At 42.1% G+C, this 21,356-nt stretch overlaps 1 protein-coding gene across 4 annotated transcripts in view; it reads right to left on the reverse strand.

The window, feature by feature from the left end:
- The window catches only part of plppr2a (phospholipid phosphatase related 2a), a 108,762-nt gene that overhangs the window by 8,057 nt on the left and 79,349 nt on the right, over nucleotides 1-21,356 (reverse strand). For all 4 annotated transcript variants that reach the window (XM_083976819.1, XM_083976818.1, XM_083976821.1 and 1 more), the window contains exon 3: nucleotides 14,049-14,237. In XM_083976819.1, coding sequence (XP_083832945.1) covers nucleotides 14,049-14,237 — 189 coding nt within the window. The remainder of the gene's footprint in view (nucleotides 1-14,048; nucleotides 14,238-21,356) is intronic.

Below are 21,356 nucleotides of genomic sequence, written 5' to 3' on the forward strand. Positions count from 1 at the left end.
GGATTCTGGTATTAAATAAACATGCATGAAGTTTGTTTCCCCACATCCCATAAGTAAACAGCTCTTTGTTCCTTTTGTATTAAATGGAAGCTGAACATTATAAATTATTACAGCTCGCTTACTTGAAGTGAAGCAAGAGACTAGTTTAAGTTTGTTGGCACAACCTTGGTCTCGTCTTTGTACGCTGATCATTTATTTAGTCAGAACCAAAAGAACCAAAAAAACGAGGAGTTTCTATTTTAACAGTCTGCTCTTATCGTTGTAATTGTTGCTGGGACTAAATACCCTCAGACGCGACAAACTACACAAACTTGCAGCTCCATTGTCCTCTTACTTCTGCCCTTGGTGATAAGAGCAGGAGGGTTTATGAGGGATTAAATGAAGAGGTGTGAGCAGGTCTACACAGCAGGAAAAGTAAGGAACCAAGAGAGGAACAGTACAGTATGGGGAAGGCAGAAAGGTGATAGGGTTAGGGTAATACTGCAGGAATTAATTATTCATGCACGGATGGCGTGTGTGTGAATAATGTAGCGCATTATTTGAACCAGCATTTCTAAATGATCTCCCTCTACTGCAGTGGGATGTGCTCGGGCTCCGCGCCTCTGCCCCGACTGCACCCTCAAGGATTCACGGTTAAATATGACGAGGTTGTCACTGCAGTTTAGGGACGAGCGGATTATAATTCCTCGAAATTAAACTGCTCATACTGTCCCCACACACGCACACACACACACACACACACACACACACACACACACTGACAGCACAGATGCGTCCACAAACATTCCAGGACATACATGGTTTGTGCTGTAATTCTGTGTCACCGCAGGATGAGCTTCAAGATTGGGGACAAAAAAAGTGTAGACAAGGACAAGGCAATACATGCATACTCACATGCCTGACTTCAGTGCAGAGCAAGGGACGAGTGAAGGAATGAAACATTAACACAGACATGAGATATGATGAACTTTTCCTCTTTTTGTCCGCCCAAGGATTTGGCTCTGTGTGTGTGTGTGAGTAATGAGATCTCGATTTGTGTCAGTGAGTATTAGTCAAATGTGAGTGTGCATTCAGACTGGCCCTTTTTATGAATACATGTCCATTAGAAGACAATAAGCTGGGATGGTTTACTCTGAGCACTGAGATGAATGAAGAGCATTGTGGAGATGACAGATGAGTGGTGGGAGAGGGGGAGTGAAGAGAGCAGGAACGATTAGAGGAGCACTGTTAAAGAGGAGGAAGAGCAGGAAATAAAAGATTTTTCATAAATAAATACATTAATTATTCATTAATATATTTAAATCTTATAAATAATTGAACACACAGTGTAATGTGCTGGAGAAAAGAAAAATGAGTGTCTAAATGCAGCTTTATGTGTGTTTCCCATATTCAGAGGACATGTCTCCGGCAGGACTGGCGAGTTACTCAAAAGACAGGAGAGGATGCAGGAGACAAACAAGCTGTCGTGTGATCCTCATGTGGTAATGATGTCAATAGCGCTGTGAGGGACAAATCGAGCGGCTTGGAATGAGCCTGAGCGATGGCACTGCAGCAGAGCAGCGAGATGCAGATTGCCTCCATTAGTATTCCCTTCTGCAAATAGCAAGTGACACTGTTCAGTCCGTGTTAGTGATGGAAAAAAACAAAACAAACACAAGGCAACAGATGGAAACAGAGGGGAACACAATGTTTGCTCGACTCTGCGCCATTACATAAAATAGACTAATGCTGCAAGAAGCACTTAGGCCAGGTTCTTACATAAATCCTGATCCCAAAAGTTAACCCACATCTTTTGAAAGCCTGCGATGTCCTTCATTTCCCCTGGCCTCTGTATGTAAGGCAGCTCATGGTTTATTGGCAACTGTGGAGATGCAGAAGCCTTACAGCCCCTGAACACACCATTTAAAATATTAAGTATTTCTCTAAATCATTAAAAATGGATGACTAAATAAACACAAGTCAAGCTCAAAAATATATATATTTATTTAGAAAGAGTTTAATGCTCCAAAACTCAGCAAATCTCCTTCATCAAGCCTGGTAAATACCGAACAGCTCCACAGCTGTCATGAGGTGTCAACATCAATTGAACTGAATTGTCCATTTAAGGCCTGCTGGAGGAAAGTGAGAAAGTCATATTCTGTTTGTTGATGGTCCAAAACCATAAAGGGGAACTATGTAAGTCTGGGTCGCCTGGAATTCAAATGGGATCGCCTTAAATGTCTAGTAAATTGATTTTAAAAAATCGGATACAAAATTTTTCAACTAATTATTTTTCTTTTATGATTAAAAACACCACAGACAATCTTATACAACTATATTCTTTATACTTTCACTTTCTCGAATATAAATCGAGATCAAATAAAATGCAGCATATACAAATATCTGAGCTTGCGCATCTTGATTGAGGGTCACCAGAAATTTGTGATGTCAAAATGGGGTCATGAGCCAAAAAAGGTTGGGAACCACTGCATTAATGCAAACAAACCCATTTCTCTTTTATTCCCTCACCCAATGAGAATCGATAAGGAATCGAATCGATAAACAATATTGATAATGGAATCGGAATCGCTAAATTCTTATCAATTCCCATCCCTACCGGTCACTTTTCTGCTGTTTTGCTAACCCTCCTCCTGGCCATGTGCATTAGTTTTTAACAAAGCTGGCTAGCAAGCAATATAGAGCACTGGATAAAGTTACAGTATTCAACATATACGCATTACGATGTGTATATTTGTGCCGTCTTATTTGCCATAGACAGAAATTACAGGTTACGAAAGCGTTTGTGTTGTGGTGCCGCCGAGACGAGAGCTGGTTGGTTGGTTTTCGGCCAAGAGACGCTAGGTGGAAGGCAGAGAGCCTCCATTCTCCCTTGTCACAAGTAACAAGTAATTTATTCAACCATCACAATTACTCCGAAGCTGTTTAATTATACAAATGTAGCATAGTCAAGGTAAAAATCCTGCGTAGTTCCTCTTAAAGCCTGTTACCTTTACCGTTGTTAGTGTGATCACGTTTTACAGAGTGGAGGACCAGATGGAGGTGAGGTGATTTTAATATCCCATTAAAGAAAAAAGGCTGCTCTTAGTTTCTACCATCTGAACTACTGTGTGAAATTACTCCCGTGTCCCAGCAGTCTTATGTAATGACTGCTAAACTTAAAAAGGCAAGAAAGATGATCACTCATAAATTAATTATTTAGCAGAAACCTTTTGTGGTGAGATTCTCTCACATCCAGCGTAATGAAAGCATAGAAGCCAGAGCTCTGCACGGTCCAACTGCCGACTCACTCCTGTGAAACACGGCTCTGCAGCCATAAGACCTAATGTTTCTGACAAGACTGGGGAAGTTATTCATGTGTAAAGTACAAAGAGATGCCTGGCTGTCACTGGCATCCCATTATCTGTCATCATCGGCTGCAACCTCAATCTCTGCAATGCTGCGTATACGTGAGATTCGGGCTAATGGATGATACGAAAGACACTGCACCTGTCCGGGAGCATCACCGTCACAGTCGCTGACGAGCAGTTCTCACCAGGATTCTGACTGTGTGGAGCGGGTGCGAACAGGAGACCGAGAGCACGGACAGAACGCGGGCAGCAGCGCGTACTTCAATCCACTGACATGACGAAGGATGTCGACTGAGAGAAGAACATGATCTCATTCATGGATGAGCGGGCACGCAGGACACTTAAATGCAAGCACAAAGGCGTTCACAAGGACACAAGGCACTTTACACAAACCTTACTCCGTGTACAAATACAGAGCAATGTGCAAAAGCACGCCCACTCATGCATACACATCTGCACACATGATGAAACACGCACAGTGATGCTCCTGTTCTGTTGAGCAAAGTGTGATTGGAAGCACTGTTAGCCTGCGACTTGTTTGTAGTCATATTGTTACTGTGTATAGATTTATTCCCTCTTACAGGAGAAAAACCTCTTCATCATTGTGTTACAGCACCACTAATCCCTCTCTTTCTTTCTTATCTCTATTTTTCTCTTTCACCTTTGATTGTGTTTTTTTTTCCCACTGGAGGGAAAAGTAGGTTATACATTCTTTGTCTTTCCCCTTCCATTTTTATCCAGTTCAATTTCATGCCCCCATTTTCCAAATCTGCTCTGTTAGATTCCTCAAAAACCAGCAGCAGTGGAAGTGCTGGCTGTTTTATGTCTGACTGTGTAGCTGTCATTCTGGTTTTTACTTCTCCACCTCCCTCTTTTGTCCTGTTACATCATTTGCACGTCACAGTGGATTTTGCCCCAACTCCCGAACCACGGGGTCATCTGGAGGCTGGACCTGGGCGTGGCTCAGGACTACACATGGAATAAACTGGATGATCCTGCCACAATCTCTTTTTCTTTTCCCAGGAAAAACAATTACATGATGTATCTGAGTGTTTGAGCATTACTCGGGTGCATCTGTGTCCAGTCCACCTGTTTGATGGTGAACTTGAAAAACCTGAAGATTATGTGTACAAAGCACAGACACCCTCTCCAAAACATCATTATGGTTATTAGAAGTTATTATGATCCTGAAATGAAATGAAACCAGGTCTCTGATACTATTAATAATCAGGACTGTCTCTGCTACAGACGTTTCAGCACTGTACATCCTGTAATTACCTCTCTATAGTCGTTAGTGGCAGAGTCATCCATTGCAGCATTTGCCCTCATATGCATGAGTAATTCACATGAAGCGATGCGGCATGTAATCCACAGATTTTATCTTTATATCACACTGATATCAGCCTCACTGTTGCACATGGCCTAGAAATGATCTTGTGTTTCAACTCCTCCAGTTTTGTACAGATAAAACGCACTAGACTGAAACTGTGACCCTGATTGATGTAGACACAGGCCAACAGTATACCTGTCTCCTGTTGTTACGCTAAGTAAAGCTCTCTGCTGGTGTTCGGCTACATACTGACTGTACAGACGTGACAGTGGCATCAATTGTCTCATGTGGCTCCCAGATAAAAGGGAAACAAATAAGAGTTTATCGCTGCTGTGATTAGGCATGAACGTCTCAATCAACAAATCAGAATGCAAAGCACCGTTTGAACCACAGACCACCGCAGCTCTGAGCACAGAGGTTTGGCCTCTTTATTAATTTCACATGCAGAAACAACAACTTCAGACTGAGGTGTTTATATGCAACAGATGTTGCTGCCACTTCTGTTCAGCAACCAGTAAACCCAGGTGACCACGTGTTGTAATAGACATTATAATTTATGAATCTGAGTGGATTGTGCATGTTCTCCCTGAGTCTGCACGACGACTTGGAGGTAGTATCTCTAAATTCCCCATAGAAGTGAATATGAGTGTTAATGACCTGTCTTTATGTGTCAGCTCTGTGACTGGCTGATTCAACGTGCTGTAGCTGGTGGAAGGATGGATGGATGCTTGATTACATTTTGCCAAACTGCCACTGCTATCACTGTATTATGTCAACACTAAGGAAAACAAAGCTGATATAGGGATGATAGTCAAGTATATGTATCACATCAGTGTGATTAGATTTGACTGAGTTATGAGAAGGAGAGTGGATTTCTATGCCAATTGTAGCTATTTGGTCATAAGGGCCTTAAAGTGCCACTACTGCCTCAGTGTTCATCATTCGGCTCCAATAGAGCAGTTTTAAATTAGGCATGATTTTAAAGGGAAGTCCTGGTTTTCCCTAGCCTGGGTGTACCCATGCTGCCTTGCGCGTGATTTTATTCGCTCTGCAAGTCAGCCTGGAAACCATGGACCCAATTTTTCCCACAACGAGGGGGCCAATCACAGAACGGGGGAGGGGGCAGCAAGACGATGACGACACACTGAAGCGACTTTGTTGATAGCTTGTCGGTCCAACATGGCGGCAGACGCTTTACATTTCGATGCAGCGTTATGAAGTGTTTTAAGTTGTTTAGACCACAAGGATATTTTGAAAAAAGAGCAACGTTTAGCATTTTTTTCCTCATCGGATTTCTGTCGCTCTACATACGTGATCGGGTATGATTGATACGATTAAGCTACGTACAGACGCATTTGATAGACATTTGTAGTGCCCAATAAACAGCACTGGGCTTTCGTAAACCACGCCTCAAATACGAAAAAATGAACGGGTGGTTCCCCGACCAAATCTCAATCTACATTGAGATGAGGTCTGGTGTTAGCCAGGCTAGGTTTTCTTGGTTAGTTCATGGAATAATTGCTTTTAAAACCATGGGAAGTCCCTCCAGCTTGGACAAGAGACAACTGAACGCTACACTGCTTTAATACACATCTTCCACTTTTTCATTCATCTGTTTAATAGCTTTGGATTAATTTCAGGCCTCGTGTATCCTCTCACTTTGTTGCCTCTCATCCTTGCTTGATCATTTTCTGCGGAGGACTCGGGGGAGTGATGTCCACAGTTACACACAGAGAGCGACAGATTTGGTCCGGCGGACGCCTGCGAAGATGTAAGGACGGAGGGCGGGGAGCGGCGGACACACCCCTGTTGTGAACGCAGATTGGGCGTTGGCATTCGTCTGAGATTTCCTGAGCGGAGCGGAGCATGGCAGTCCACCAGCTACGCAAGCAGGACCCCTCAGGTGTCACTACTCGGTGCCTGACTGAAAAACGGATCAAAGCTAAGAAGCAGAAATGACGACCGCTGTTCCGCCTAATCTCATTTCACAGGAATGGGTGACTCCTGCCAAAAACCACTAGGTAGGCAACAGGAGGGCATAAACACACGCTCTCTCTCTCTCTCTGTCTATTTCTATATCTCTCGCTCTGTTCAGTGCATAACCAATCAGGTTGATGCAACAACCGCCTCGGGCCTGCCAGGAAAACGGTTCATGGAGCAGGCGCTCAGCCGCGGAGCTCGCTACAGAGTGAAAGGGATGAACTGGTTAAGGTGACGGAGAGAAAGTAAAAAAGGTGACAAATAGAACAAGGAGAGCGTTTGATGATGCAAATATCAAAATGGTGTAGTGATGCAACCCTGCGCTGGCTTTGCTCGGATTATCATCACGAACAGTTAGATGAGAGCTGCGATTGTAGTCCCAGGCAGAATGGGAGCTGTGCAGACTGTGGTAAATTAGACTTTCATACGGATATCACCAGCACAGATAGGTAGAGCAGATACGGCCTCCCTAATGTGCGCTGAGGAAAACAACTCGGAGCTCTTCCTTCCATGAATAGAAGGTTGTTAGGCTTTTCTGTCTCTCAGCTCTGATTTCATCTCCGCTCTTGTGTTTATCAGATGTTTTCCTCATTTTCTCCGTGTCTCCGCCTTCGCCGTTGCAGACTGAGGAACAGAAGTCGAGGGGTCGTCACTCAGACACATATGCTCCCATGGCAGCCAGTGTCACAGCAACCGATGCCCCCCTCCTCCACCGTGGCGCCCACCCCGCCATCTGTCTCATTAACCTGGGTTAGCAGCACTCTGGCCTAGATCAAGTGTGTAGGACTGTGGGGGGAAAACAAAGAGCAAATATGGATATACCAGAGATGTAAAGAGAATATGGAAGCTCAGAAGATCGCAAAGCACAAACTTCAGAGAGGAGAGACCAACTGGGAGAGAGAGAGTGAGAGAGAAAAGCATTGATCCATGTCTGTGCAACTAGGCGTGAATGTGAGAGCTTTCTTTTGGGGCTGGTGTGAGGTCAAGGTTCCTCTGAATGATGGAGACACAGTTCAGTTTAATGTCAGTCTGACATCACAGCTGAAGATGTGAGGACAGGTCAGCTGTGTGACTGTCGGTTGAACATGTGCAGGGCGGACGAAGTATGCCGAGCTCTGAGGATACAGTTGGGGCCTGTACAAAGTTTCCAGGTTGTGACCTTTCACTCAAGACCTATAGGTGCTATTCTCATACATGTATTCCCTCAATGAATAACTACAGTGACATACAGCGTCATTCAAGATGGTTTTAAAGGTCTCATATTGGTAGAGGTCAATGTCTTTGCGAAAGTATCAGAGCGTCGGCCCACAGAGAAATACACACAGCCTGTATTCAAAGACAGAGCCAGAAACGTATTCAGTATTCAGAAGCTTTGTGATACAACAAAGCTCTCATCACCTCAAGCCACGCCCATCTTAGCCCACCATCAAGACTTGCAGGATTTGGTTTGGTTGGATTTGAGTGTTTTACCTGAAAGCTGCTGAATATTTATTGGATCACTGAGAAAACAATCAGAAGGGTTAGGGTGATTGATTTGCTCGCTGACTCCAGGAAGAAGCCTTAGAGGATATGTAAAACTACACTGAGATGTTTCTTTATTTCTTCGAACCACCAATATATACATGTATACAGTATATATCTCTTCGAATGGATCAATTTTTCAAATACAACACAGCAAAAATGTAAAATAGTTTGACCTGTGCTTGGTGACCATAAGGAGAACTTGCAGCTTGGTAAACTAAGGCTAAATGTTGGTTGCTTATGAGTTCCTAAAATATGGATGTATTAATAAGTACCTTTACCTTTACCTTTAATGATAGTAAATCATTTATTAATGGTTTAAAGATCAGTTATAAAGCACTGATAGGAATTGCACTGGGTTGCCAGGTTGTGGAAAAAGGAAATAAATCTCTCATTATTACATTGATTGAGTAAATTAAAAGTTGTTCTTATGATTGACAGATCTGTATTGATAAAACATGAGAAAATTATTTATTGACATTAGTCAGACATGGGTCACACCTGATGGGCAGTAGGAGTATAAATAAAACAAGTGTAGTCTTCTTCACAGTAGATGTGAAATGCCCTTGAATGTCGTACAGACTTCACCTGCAGTTCAACTTGATGAGTCAGAACAAAGCTGAAGGCTGACATTTTTTTTCCTATTTATTAAGCTAAGTATTCATCTCTCAGTGCGTGTGCCTTTTATCTCAGTATGAGTTCAGTCACATAAAAGACTTCTCCTCTTCATCTGTGGTAAAGAGCAGGAAGTGAGAATTTTCCCCCTGTGCACTTGAAGTCTGTTTGATTCTTAATCAAGCCACAGATTGTGCAGCAGGCAAGTGGAGAAGCCACAGTTCACAGATAACATGTTAACTAGGAGCTGAGACAAACACAGGCATGAAGAGAGGTCAGAGAGGGTAAGGCTTAAAAAAAAGTTGGAAAAGGTAGAGGAGGTGTCGATGAAAGTAAAGGCAGAGAGAGGAGCAGTGATGAATAGAACATGAAGGTAAAAAAAAAAGGTAAGTGTGGTTGAAATGCAGTGGTGCGAGGAGAGGGGGGAGGTTGTGGAGAAAGGACAAGCTGCAGAAGTTAAGGAAGAGAGGGAGGAAGACAAAAAGCTAAACAGGATCAGAGGAAGGATTTACAGAGGAGCGTGAACACACACTTGCACACACACTGTCAGACTGAATCTGTGCTAGATAAGTTAATTCATCCCAGACTTAACTGGCTTACAGGCTCCATTAGGCAACCTTTCAAGATGTCCTCAAAATGAACCAAACTCCAGTGTGTTTTCTGGAAAACATTTAGCGTTGCTGCAGTCGCCTGGAGGGACGATCTGACGGTTTTACCAGCACTCATCTATTAATAACCAGGCCATGGATTTTCAATTTACTTGTTTTCCTCTGTAAACAACTATATGATTATGATGTGTGATCTTTTGAGACTGTCCTCCTGTAAACAATGAACCCACACAGTAGGTTGCCTGTACAGTAGGTTATTCTTTGCGTTTTGTTGCCAGGCGACATCTAGTGGTTGGAGTAATTATGACATGAGCTATAGGAGCAGTCTGGTGATGTAATTAATATAAGACAAAGTTCACATTAGCAGGAGGTTGAGGTGGATGGATGAGTCAGGTCTTAGGGGAGTAGTGTCCGATTCCCATATGAAACTAGCAATCGAATGAATGAGCTATTTCATCAGATACTACTGTGGGTCGTGGCCAAGGGCTGAAATGTGGAACTTGCTGCCGACGCTTCGGAGAATTTGTGATGGAAAATTTTATTTTTTTGTTCAAGGTTTGTCCACTCGTTGTTATGTTCCTGTGAGTGATACAATTCAAATAATAACTGCAATTTTTAAACCCATTACACAAAATAATAAAAAGTGAATAGGCTAAATGAATGGATTCCTTTGTGCTTCTCAAGCACTCTAAGAGCCTTTTACAATTACAGTGAGTTTTTGGAGGTAAATCTGCCACAATTATTTCTGTAAATAGAAAGTTTGGCAGGCACAGTAAGAATAACTAAAGGGGCCAATAACTAGTGGTGTTCAATGGGTAGGTAGCCAGTGAGGGATCTACTCATAATTCAGTACATTGAGTACTCAGAAGTCTGAAAAATGACTGGATTCATTACAGTTTAAGGATTGTGTTGTAAAACTCTGTGAAGCCAATTAGTCATTTGGGGTTTTGGGATATACGGCTGAAATAAGGACTATAGACAATTTCACATCCTTTCAACTTTTACATCTCTTAAAGAGGCTGGTTGGTAACAAATGGCCAAACGACACTACAGATGTTGTCAGTGTGACGAAAACTAATTCACTCACCAGTATAGCCTGGTTGTGCTTATACTTACTATTAACTATCTAACTATCAACTATCAACTATAACTTTGTGAGAGGTAAAGCTTCAGTAGAAGAGGTCTGAGCTACACCAAACTCCATTACATTTAGAGGTGTTCACATCATTCAATTGTCACACAGTTAGTTTATTAACTTCTTATGTCTGGTGATTGTATTCAAGCTTCAAAAATCCTGAAAATTTTGTTTAAATGTTTGTCTCTTATTTTCTGCTGTAACCCAAAGGTCCATGTAAAAATCTAATTGGCTTTATGTGGAGAGAACCAGGTTGACACTTGGCTGTCATCTCTGTGACAATGTACACAAAACTACATATCAGCTGTTAAAAAAAACTTACTGCTGATAGACATGGGATAGACAAAATATTATCAAAACTTTTATCTTTATTGCTAATATTTTCCCACTTCAACACTTTGCTCTACTGCACCCAGTGCGATACAATACTGGGCAAGACTGGAGTGTCCACCAACTGTACCGACTGGGAGGATTATATCCAGTAAAGCAGAAGCTTTACAAAGACTCACATACAGACATATTACACCAAATGTTACTAACAGAGTGAGGTGGGAGGATGTCAGGTCCCTCGTCTCTGTTTCAGTCTCCAAACAGGGACTTGGCTTCTTGCGCTGAGTCTTGTAAAAGTGATTGATGATTCTAATTAGATGTTCGGACCCCTACTGGGAGAGGGACGGAGAGCTAGAGTGCCCTCTGTTGGGCTTGGAGGACTCTGGCACTGACCCAAATATACTGGTGGCTGATTACCTCCAGTGCCTCAGCCAGACAGGGTCTCCTTATTTACACTGTTACTATATAATCAAGTCCCGGCTGTACAATAGCGATAATACAATGTCCATTTCCTGGATTCAGGGCTATTAAATAGGTGTTAGAAATGAAAAGACAGTTAAATTGGTCAAAACCCGATGGCACAAAAATGGTTGCTTGGCAACAAAAATGCTACAACAGGTCCAAAACGATGATGTAAAACCACATAAAAGGTCACAATTCTCACTGTATTAAAGGCGACCTGGCTCTTGTGCTGTGCAGCCGGTTCATTGTGGAGCACGAGGCTCTGATTTGCTACTCGCTGGACAGGAAGAGATAGAACTCCTCTGAAAACCAGCGGCAAATGGCAAAGCACATTCGCACCAGACTGGTTCTGTCACAGGGAGTTACTGCTGTGATTTACCTTACTGCTTGTTACACACACCAAGGCCTCTGTCAGGACAGGTTAGAGCAGACTAGCTGGTGTAAGTAATGTGCTCTGACCCAGATCAAAGTATCCCAAAGTAATTTATCCTCAGCCAGAGCAGCTTTAAAGGTCTGCTCGCTTTGGTCTTGTGAGCAGAGCTGGGTGCTAAAGAGTGCAACTGCTGCATATATCAGCAATGTTATTAGCAACTGTAAAGTAATGGTGCAAACTATAAGAACCTACACATACAGCAAAAATATCATGGTGTAATGTGGAGAGAAGGTTATGTTATATATTTCATTTCATTAAAAGGCAAAATGTCAAGACAATATATTTACTGTATGGCAAGCCATCATTTTATATTCGAGAAAACAGCTGCAAAGTAAACCATCATGTTTCTAAAAGTGCAGTGTTTGTTCATGTCCTCTGATCTGACAGGTGTTTTGCTAACGGGACATCACCTGTAAGTGACTTTCAAAACTGTTACATATCCCCGAAAAAACCTATTATTTGCTCTTTGTAAGCTGTCTCTGCTGCTGAACGCGGTGTCTTGCCCGGAGCAGGCGCTGGTGACTGTGGCTTGACGAGAGCTTCAGCCATCAGTGTGTTTACTAGACAGGAGGTTACAGTCCGTCTCGGGGGCAGACGGGAGGCTACAGCGAGTCGCTATTGGAGAGTGACAAAACGGATTTGAGAGTTAAGAGAAAAATAGCTGCGTCAGTGAAAGGTTAGGAGACCTTTGTTGTCATGGTTACCATAAATAAACACTCGGTTAAGGTTAGGGGATCATCAGGGTCATCCGTCCACCCGGCCTGTCATACTCGCTACGGCCACACGTCACTTTGGGGGCACTTACTGAGACAATTGATGCTGGCAGCTTTAACAACAAATTCAATTTCACAATAAAAGAAAAAATAGAAAGACTAAAGGTAAAATAAAAACACTCCTACAATATGAGAGTACCCTTTTTCAACTAAAAGAAAAAATATGAGCGCTCCCCCTTTCTTGACTCCCTTCCCCTCGCTAATAATTTTCCCACAGTCCCTAATTAACACACTTCAGACCCAAAAGGAGAAACTTTATAATAATAAGTGATTTTTCACCTCTTGAATTACTTCTTCTGCATGTTTCTGTCTATTTCAGGTGGAAGCATAACGCTGTTCGCTGTGGATCCACATCACAACCTGCAACCTTCCTCCTCCATCACCGACTTGCATGCAAACCGGATTTGTGTGTGTTTGTGCTGCTGGAAGATAAGTCCCGTCTTTGCTGTGTTTTTATTTTCCTGTGCATGTAATCTGGTCCAGTTATTTGTCAGCTTTGCATTGTGGCTGTAGGCTGCTTCCGTCTGTGGTGCTCTCTCCGTTTGTGTGTTTTTGGTGGTCTGTTGGGGACGTGAGCTGCTCAGATTTTTTGTCTGTGCTCAGAGTCAGTGCCAGGTGTTATGCATTTCACGCTCACTGCCTTCCGTCTCACTTGGGGCTCAACAGCTACCCTCTCACACACACACATACACACACACGCACACACATGAACACACACAAAAAACAATACATGCCCCCTTTCAAACCGCCTGCCTTTGTGCTCATTGTCTCTTTTTCTCACCTATCATCTCAAGTTTTTCTTTTCCGACAGCATCTGCTGCCTGCAATTATCGCTCCGGATCCTCTCAAACTCTTTCTTTCTTTTTCTTTCTTTTCTTTCTTTCTGTTGCTTTCTCTTCTGTTTGTCTCTTTGACTGTTCCCCTTTCTCTGGTTCTCTCTTTTTCTTTCTATAATGACCTGTCTGTCCATTCCCATTTCATCTCTGTATGGTCCGGGTTCATTTTAGTCTGTTTCTTTTCTCCACAGTCTCCTACATACAAACCCACACACACACACACACACACACACACACACACACACACACACACACACACACACACACACACACACACACACACACACACACACACACACACACACACACAAACACACACACAAACACAAACACGCTAACACACACAGAGGCACCTGCCTGTCAAGAAAGGAGGGGGTAACCTCCATGCAGCTTGCCAGTCTGCTCACTATATCTGCGGTGCAGTCACACACAACAGAGATGATTCATAATAAATAATAATAAATAAATAATAAATAATAATACTAATAAAAAATAATAATACTAATAAAACCAAAAGAAGAGGGATCAACATCATCAGATAAACACGTCACCTAAACTTTGACAACTTCTCATTAAAGCCGTTTCATTTGTCTCTTTCTCTCCACATGCTTTTTCCTTGCCTCCTCCCTCCATCTCTTGACCTTTACTTCTGCACTTAGAAATACACACAACTCTTACCGTGAGCATGGGGATGGCTGTGACAAGCGAGTAGATGAGCACCGGGGGGATCTTGCTGGTGTCGTCCGGACCGGGGTAGGGCTTAGAGAAGGTCTTGTCGTAGCAGAAGAAGCCCTGGATGTGCACGGGGAAGGTGTCCGTGTACTCGAAGTAGTAAGCCAGCAGCACCGTCCCAGCCATGATCACCAGCTGGAAATAAAACATTATCCCTCCGTTAGGAAGCCAGAGGATGAGAGGTGAAGCAGAGGAGGGAGAGGTGGAGGTGGCAGAGGAGGAGGAGGAGGAGGAGGAGAGGAAGAGGGGAGAATCAAGTCCCTATTCCCCTCAGTCACGGGGAGATACATAGGAAATACGAACTAAGAGAGAGACAGAGTGAGAGGTTCAGTGAGAGAGAGAGAGAGAGAGAGAGAGAGACAGAGAGAGAGGGAGAGAGAGGGGGAGCGAGCGAGAGATGACAAGACAAGAAAGAGAAAAGGTAATCTGCAAGAAGAGGATTTTCTCTTCAAGAGAAAAACAAAAAACAGAATAACAGAGGGCTCCGCAAGCAGCAAAAACAAAGAATTGCTCAGGGAGTGAGAGAGAATGAAAGAGCAATAGAGCGAGAGAGAGAGAGAGAGAGAGAGAGAGAGAGAGAGAGGAGGGAGGTGGGAGGGAGAGAAAGGGGGAGCAGCCTTTATGCTGTTGGCACTCATGAAATCTACTACACTTGAGCTGTGGGTGTATTTGTGGATACTGTGTGTGTGTGTGGTAAGAGCAGGTGCTCTGGAGAGTAGAAACGGTTTCTGCAGACACGTGGTGCTCGCCATCAGCTGACATCTCAGATAAAAAAGTAACATAACTAAAACATTTGTGCAAGTGGGTTTACAGTAAGTGGAGAGATTATCACTTTATAAAATGGTGGCGTCTGGAGCGTCCTTCTGGTAATTTAAGCATCCAATAAATGAATCAATTAAAACCCAGAAGAATCAGTATAGGGTATGTATTTAATTAAATGAAAACAAAACCAAACAACTGCAGATAATAAAAATGTTCATTAATCGTAATTAGTCCTTTAATCAATTAAAAAATTATAATTTCAAACAACCTTTTAAAAAGGCATTTATATGGTTCACTCTTTGCTTCCTGCATTAAGTTTGAACTAAATTAATCTAATTTATGATCTGCATTTTTCCATTAATAGCGATTTTATGTTGTACGCTCTCTAGTTACATCTTCATATACAGTAGTAGTTCATCTTTAGCAGCAGTGTCTTTCCTGAGCAGGACTTAAACTCACACAGGAGTTCATTTCAATCAATCATTGTCTAATCAGGACTTACAGTTTTTTTAAAGTTATTTTTCTGCATTTTTGCCTTTGTTCAGACAGGACAGTGAGGAGAGATGGAGAAGCAGGGAGAAAGAATGAAGTACTGACATGCAGCAAAGATTGACTCGTGGGGACGCATCTTTCCATTGCCTGCATGTGAGGCATTCAGGGAACATAAGGAGGTCTGTAAAATAATATCTGACAACAGTCAATTTGATGGGTTTCTTTGCCTGCTGGTCCTCAGAGTCCTGTATTGCTACTGCTTACAAGATGTTATAGTTATTACAAATCCAATATGTTTTACTTTTTTTTAACAACAAAAACACACTGGCTATTGTTAGGTCAAGCTCAGGTCAGTCAGAAATTCTCCTAACACTGTCTGGTCCACTGAATCCTTAGGTGGTAGACATTCATAATGACAAACAGACAGATGTGACAAAAACACACAAACTAAAGATCCAATACAGTGCTAGTTGAACCAAAACAATGAGCTAAAGGCCCCTAAACACTGAAGGTCAAAACCTAGAATATAGTATCAGTCATTCCACCTACAGTCAGACAGTTTCAGCTCTTTATTTTCAGCCTTACTTCAAACAAAACTGTCCTCATGTTAATGTTTTTTTCCCTGTTTCTGACAGTGGAAGTTTGGAACTGTGACTGAAATGCAGACCCATAGGACTACATGTTAATTTTCAAGACATATCCAAGCTGCTGCTAAAATCTTGATCTCACTAACACATGAAGACAGACTTTGATTCCAGTGATTCCAGCTGTATTCACTTATAAAACTATCATTCAGTGAGAAAGTTAGAAGCAACAATATCTTTCTTATTTTGTCTTGCACAAAGCACAGTCTCAGTGATCCACAGTATTTAACTCCAGGGCCTTTTATTATAGACAGGCGTTCGCCTCTATCTATGTTTAAAGGAGACATATTATGCCCCTTTTTCACAAATTAAAATAATTTCCAGGTGTCTTGTCTGGGACATGCTGTGCCAAAATACCCCAAGGATCAAACATCACAACTATTTTCATCTGCTCAAAACAGCCCTGTTCAGAACGGCTGGTTTCAGTGTCTGTCCCTTTAAATGCAAATCAGCCACTGCTTGCCCTGCCCCACCCCTTCTACTGGTAGCAAGTCGGGGTGGGGTTATGCAAATTCGAAAGCTAGTTACATCACTGGAGGACAACTGAGGGAACAGCTCATAAAACTACATGGATTTCAACCTCGGGAGCATGCACATTACAGATTTTTTTGTCAATTCTCACATTTTGGGGGCTGGAAGGCAAGATAAACACCCAAATATATGTTAAAGCCTTCAAAAAGTGATCTTTCCATAGTATGTCCCCTTTAATTGGTTTGGTTTTTTTTGTTTTCGGTCGTTCATCTTTCATTCTAAAGTTACTGTATTTCATGGTAACAGCAACTCAAAAAGTTTCAAACAGCGGACAGGAAACCTTCCAGCCTTTTATTGCTGTGCTGCAGTAAACATACTGTACTCATTGCAGTTGTTGGCATTTCTGTCCGTTACCTGCTGACCATGGAGTGTAGAGGACAGAAACACAAGGTTTAAACCCAGTCTTGTTTGAAAAAGAAAAAGTCTGAGACGAGGCTGCTAAATTGCAGACAAACACTGCAGGCTGCAGACGCCCTCCCTGAAAGAAACTGTTTCTGACAAAATCATTTCAGAGAGCAACAACCCACTGCTTCAGTGGGGAGTTTTTTATTAGGATATTCCCTCTCACATGCACTGATTCTTTTGAATGGACGGTACACGATGAAACACAATTTACAATCTGCAGATAAATATTCTCCTGGACACATTATGAACTGAATGAGACAGTATGAAATTGAGCTGAACTCTTCAGGACAGAGCGGAGAGGTCAGAGATAGCTCCGCCCACATCTGTAGCACCAACACTAACATACTGTATGGCACGGATTACAACATACAGTAAATACACTTTATGTACAAACACCCACCAATAAAGAAACATCCATAAATGTCACATGTGCATGCCCTTACACACACACAGACAGGCGTATACATACATAAACACTACCTTTGTTTTCTTATTGGTATGAAATCAGCCTTCATCTGTGCCTGCCCTGAGGGAGATGTGTTTTTACTCTCTGTGGTTGTCATGGTGAACAAATGGCCAAGGAATCAGGCTTTTAATATTTCTGTATCTTTAGTGCTTCCACATGAAAATGTCTTTATATCAGATTAATATTACACATTCTGAGTGGAAATCATATTCACAATTACTGCTTGTAATTACTGTGTGTTTGTATATGGACCTGGATGTTGGATGATGGATGTGGGGGGGTTGCACACACACACACACACACACACACCTGATGGGAGCTCTTTGGTGGGTTCGCTTGGGGCAAGAGGGGGTGTTTGATACGTGTGACTCATGAAGCCTTCCCTTGTTTTTCTGTTTGATAACGTGGCGCTCCTCCCCTGCATTTTCCCGCCGTATTGTGACCGTCTCTGACTCATGCCTGTGATTTGCTAAACTGAAGGAGCACCGCTAATTCACAAGGCCGCCTTGGAAATGCGCAGCATACTTATAGTTCAGCTGTTTACATGCCTCCTTAATTTGCACTGAGAGCCATGAAAAGGACAAGAGAAAATTCCAGCATGTGTTTGTGGAAGAGATTTTTTTTTTTTGCCCGGAGCTTCTGCACAGTCGCAGGTCAGGAGTTCGTCTGGTTGAACTTTAACCAGCAAATGTCCAGCCAATAGACGCTTTACTTGTCTGGTGAGTCATCTTTTGTGATTTTGGTTCTTCCTCATCACCTTATTTTACATCAAACTAGGGGGAAAAAACAACTACAAATGTCAAATCTTACTTTAACAGTAAGTCTGTGTGTATTCTAACACACACAACATGTCTGTACTTTCACAAACTCACAACTAAAACATAGTGATGTACTGCTACAGATGATCCAGCTGTTGGCATGTCGCTTTGCTGAACCTGTGATGTGGGTGACGGTAGCTTATTCACACCCTGACAACTTCCCTGCTCTCCCCTTTAGCGCTCCATCACACTCCTCTTCCCACTGCATATTCTTCTCCTTCCTTCCCTTTGTTCTTTCTTCATCTCTCATAAAAAAAAGAGTTGCCAATAATAGAAAAGTAGGAAGGGCATCAGAGTAAAGAACCCTGCTTGCTCTGACCTATTTTAGCGTGGAGATGGAAGGGCAGATCAATAGCAGAAGAGGAAGTTGGGGGCTCATCAAGATGAAAGGTCACGTTAAGACAGGTCATGTTGGGAGCTGTCACAGAGAGGCGAGGCTGCTTGTTATGAGCGTGTGAAGAGTGAGGGGTGTCTTCCTCTATTCTCAACCTTCTGAGGATGTCATCATCTCCCTCAGAGTCTGCCTTCACATCAGCGCTTTGAAAATCTACTTTATTCCTGTCAGATTACCGAGCCATTACCACACCTCGCCTCATTATGGGCTGACATGAAAGTGCCTCAGTTATTCCAGGTATCAGGATATTTTGAACAAGCCCCGGCTCTTTCCACAGGCCGTGGATAAGTGGAACAAGTCAGACAGGAAATTAGCTTCTCATTGATTTCTGTGGGGCGGTATGAAAAGTGCTCATCAGAGATAAGAAGACAGCTTATCTGGTCTTCATGAGTGATCTATTATAAATGAAAAGACAATGGACATTAATTACATGCGTCTACTTCAAACTGAATTACCTTCCGTGGGGTAATTCAATTCAGGATACTTCACTGCGTTGCAGAGAGAAACGTTTTTTTCTACTACAGTTACACTTGTTTGACAAGTTACAATTACTTATTAAATATGGCTCTACATATTAATGCTTTGAATATATGATTTTCAAAGCGAGCACCACAAATGTCACTCTGTTCACTGTACTGTGGTAGGATAAAAAATGCATTTTTAGAGTTTTGAGGGTTTTGTCAGTGAGTCTAGATGTATAATACAGAGCCGCCAATGAATCTAGAGCAATAACAGTACATTTTCATCATGACAATGACTCAACCGACCTTAACTTGGGTGTTTCCAGACATTATCTCAGGGTAAGAACTGTGTTCATCACAATAAATTGGCCTCTGGAGAGATTGTGGAGAGTTACAATTTCAATTCAATTTCAGCAACAGAAAGTTGCACTTAAATGGAAGATCAAGTCATGATAGCATAACTATTTATCATATTTTAGAGAATGTATCATCAGGACTCTTGCTGCAAATGTCACAGCCAGCAACAAAAACTCATCAAGATATTTCAATTACAAGGTTTTGTACCAATTCATCCAATCGTTTTTTTAAATGAATAAGTGAAAATAGAGGCATAGTCAATGGAAACAGATTTTGGTGCAACAAAATCTGAAAGTTTGAACTGATAATTGCAAGAGATTACAAGGTACATTATGGATCTACAATATATTGTTCTGCACAAAGGACATTGTCCTATAGAATTGTTTTTTTTAATCAAAGCATTTATAGTTTTTGATTTGCATGAGTTATGTCACTTTCCAATGTTATTCTCATAACGATATACTAGTTATTGTTTTGCTCCTTTGTTGTTTTTTCATGTCATTGTCATTGTTTCAATATGTACAGTTTCACTGTTTCACTAGTTCAGTTTCTGTGTATTATGTTTACTCTATCTGACTTTGAAATTTCCCTTGGGGGCTAATAAAGTTTGTCAACTTAATTGAATTGATCAAAAGTCAGTAGATTATCTAAATTTATCTTCTTGGGATGTTAATTGTCTCTTGAGATGAATGTGGACATTTAAGACTTAAGATTGGAGTGACATTGGATGAAACCAGAATAAGATTGCCTGCACCAAATGCCTTGGCAATTCATATCCATCCACTGGTTGTTGACAGACAAATGCATAAACCAACCAAAAGACTGACAAACATTGCCATTCATAGAGGACATCAAAGAATAACAACATGTGCTTCATGTCAGGGAGTAACCTCTTACACTGCGGGATAGGACATTAACATTATCCAATCACTTCCCACAATACAAAGTCAGCATTGTCCACAGGGAACATGACATCATCAACATCAAACAACGACACACAGCCACCAGCACCTACAGTATTTCACTGATGTTTTCCTTCTTAATGGAAGAGGAACACTACAATTGTTGTGTCTTAAAGGGGAAATATCACTGAATATCACAATATCACTTTTTTTTTTTTTTAAGGCTCTTTAACATGTATTTGGGTGTTTGTCTTGCCTTCCGGCCCCCAAAATGCGAGAATTGCCAAAAAAATCTGTCATTTTCAGGCTCCCTATGTGGTTTTATGAGTTGTTCCCTCAGTTGTCTTCCAGTGATGTGAATCAAATTTACATAACCCCACCCCTACCTGGTACCGGTAAAAGCAGCGGGGCGGGGCAAGCAGTGGTTCATTTGCATTTAACGAGACAGGCTCTGAAACCAGCCGTTCTGAACAGGGCTGTTTTGAGTGGATGGAAAGAGCTGTGATGTTTGATCCTTGGGGTTTTTGACCAAAGCATGTCACAGACATGTCTTTAAGACACCTGGAAACTATTTTAACTTGTGGAAAGGGGGCATAATATGTCTCCTTAAACTCTTTCGCGACCACACTAATTGCTCAGCACATCCGCTCCGGAACGCATGTTTTTGGCTATTTGTTTACCCTTTTTCTCACGTCGAAGCGAACTCTGTACATCACCTAGAAATAAACGGTTTTCACATGGTTGAAGAAGAAGAGAGCTCGGTTTCTTCAAAAATGGAGCTCCCGCTCTAGTTTCAGAGAAAAATGCACTTTTGTGTAAAGTGGCAATCCGCTCATTTTACCGGTACTCTGCAGTGTGGCATGTCTCCCAAATCATTTCTATGGCTAAATAAGTATTTTTGTAGGCAAATCTGGGGGATGCGGCGGCATGGAGTGCAGCGGTGCGAGTCTCTGGCCGCAGCGGAGACAGCTCCGTGACACTACTGTGTCACCGGCTCACAGCGCCCGCTCTGCTGCACGGTG

This window comes from Trachurus trachurus, assembly GCF_905171665.1.
Source record: "Trachurus trachurus genome assembly, chromosome: 8".
NCBI lineage: Eukaryota > Metazoa > Chordata > Actinopteri > Carangiformes > Carangidae > Trachurus > Trachurus trachurus.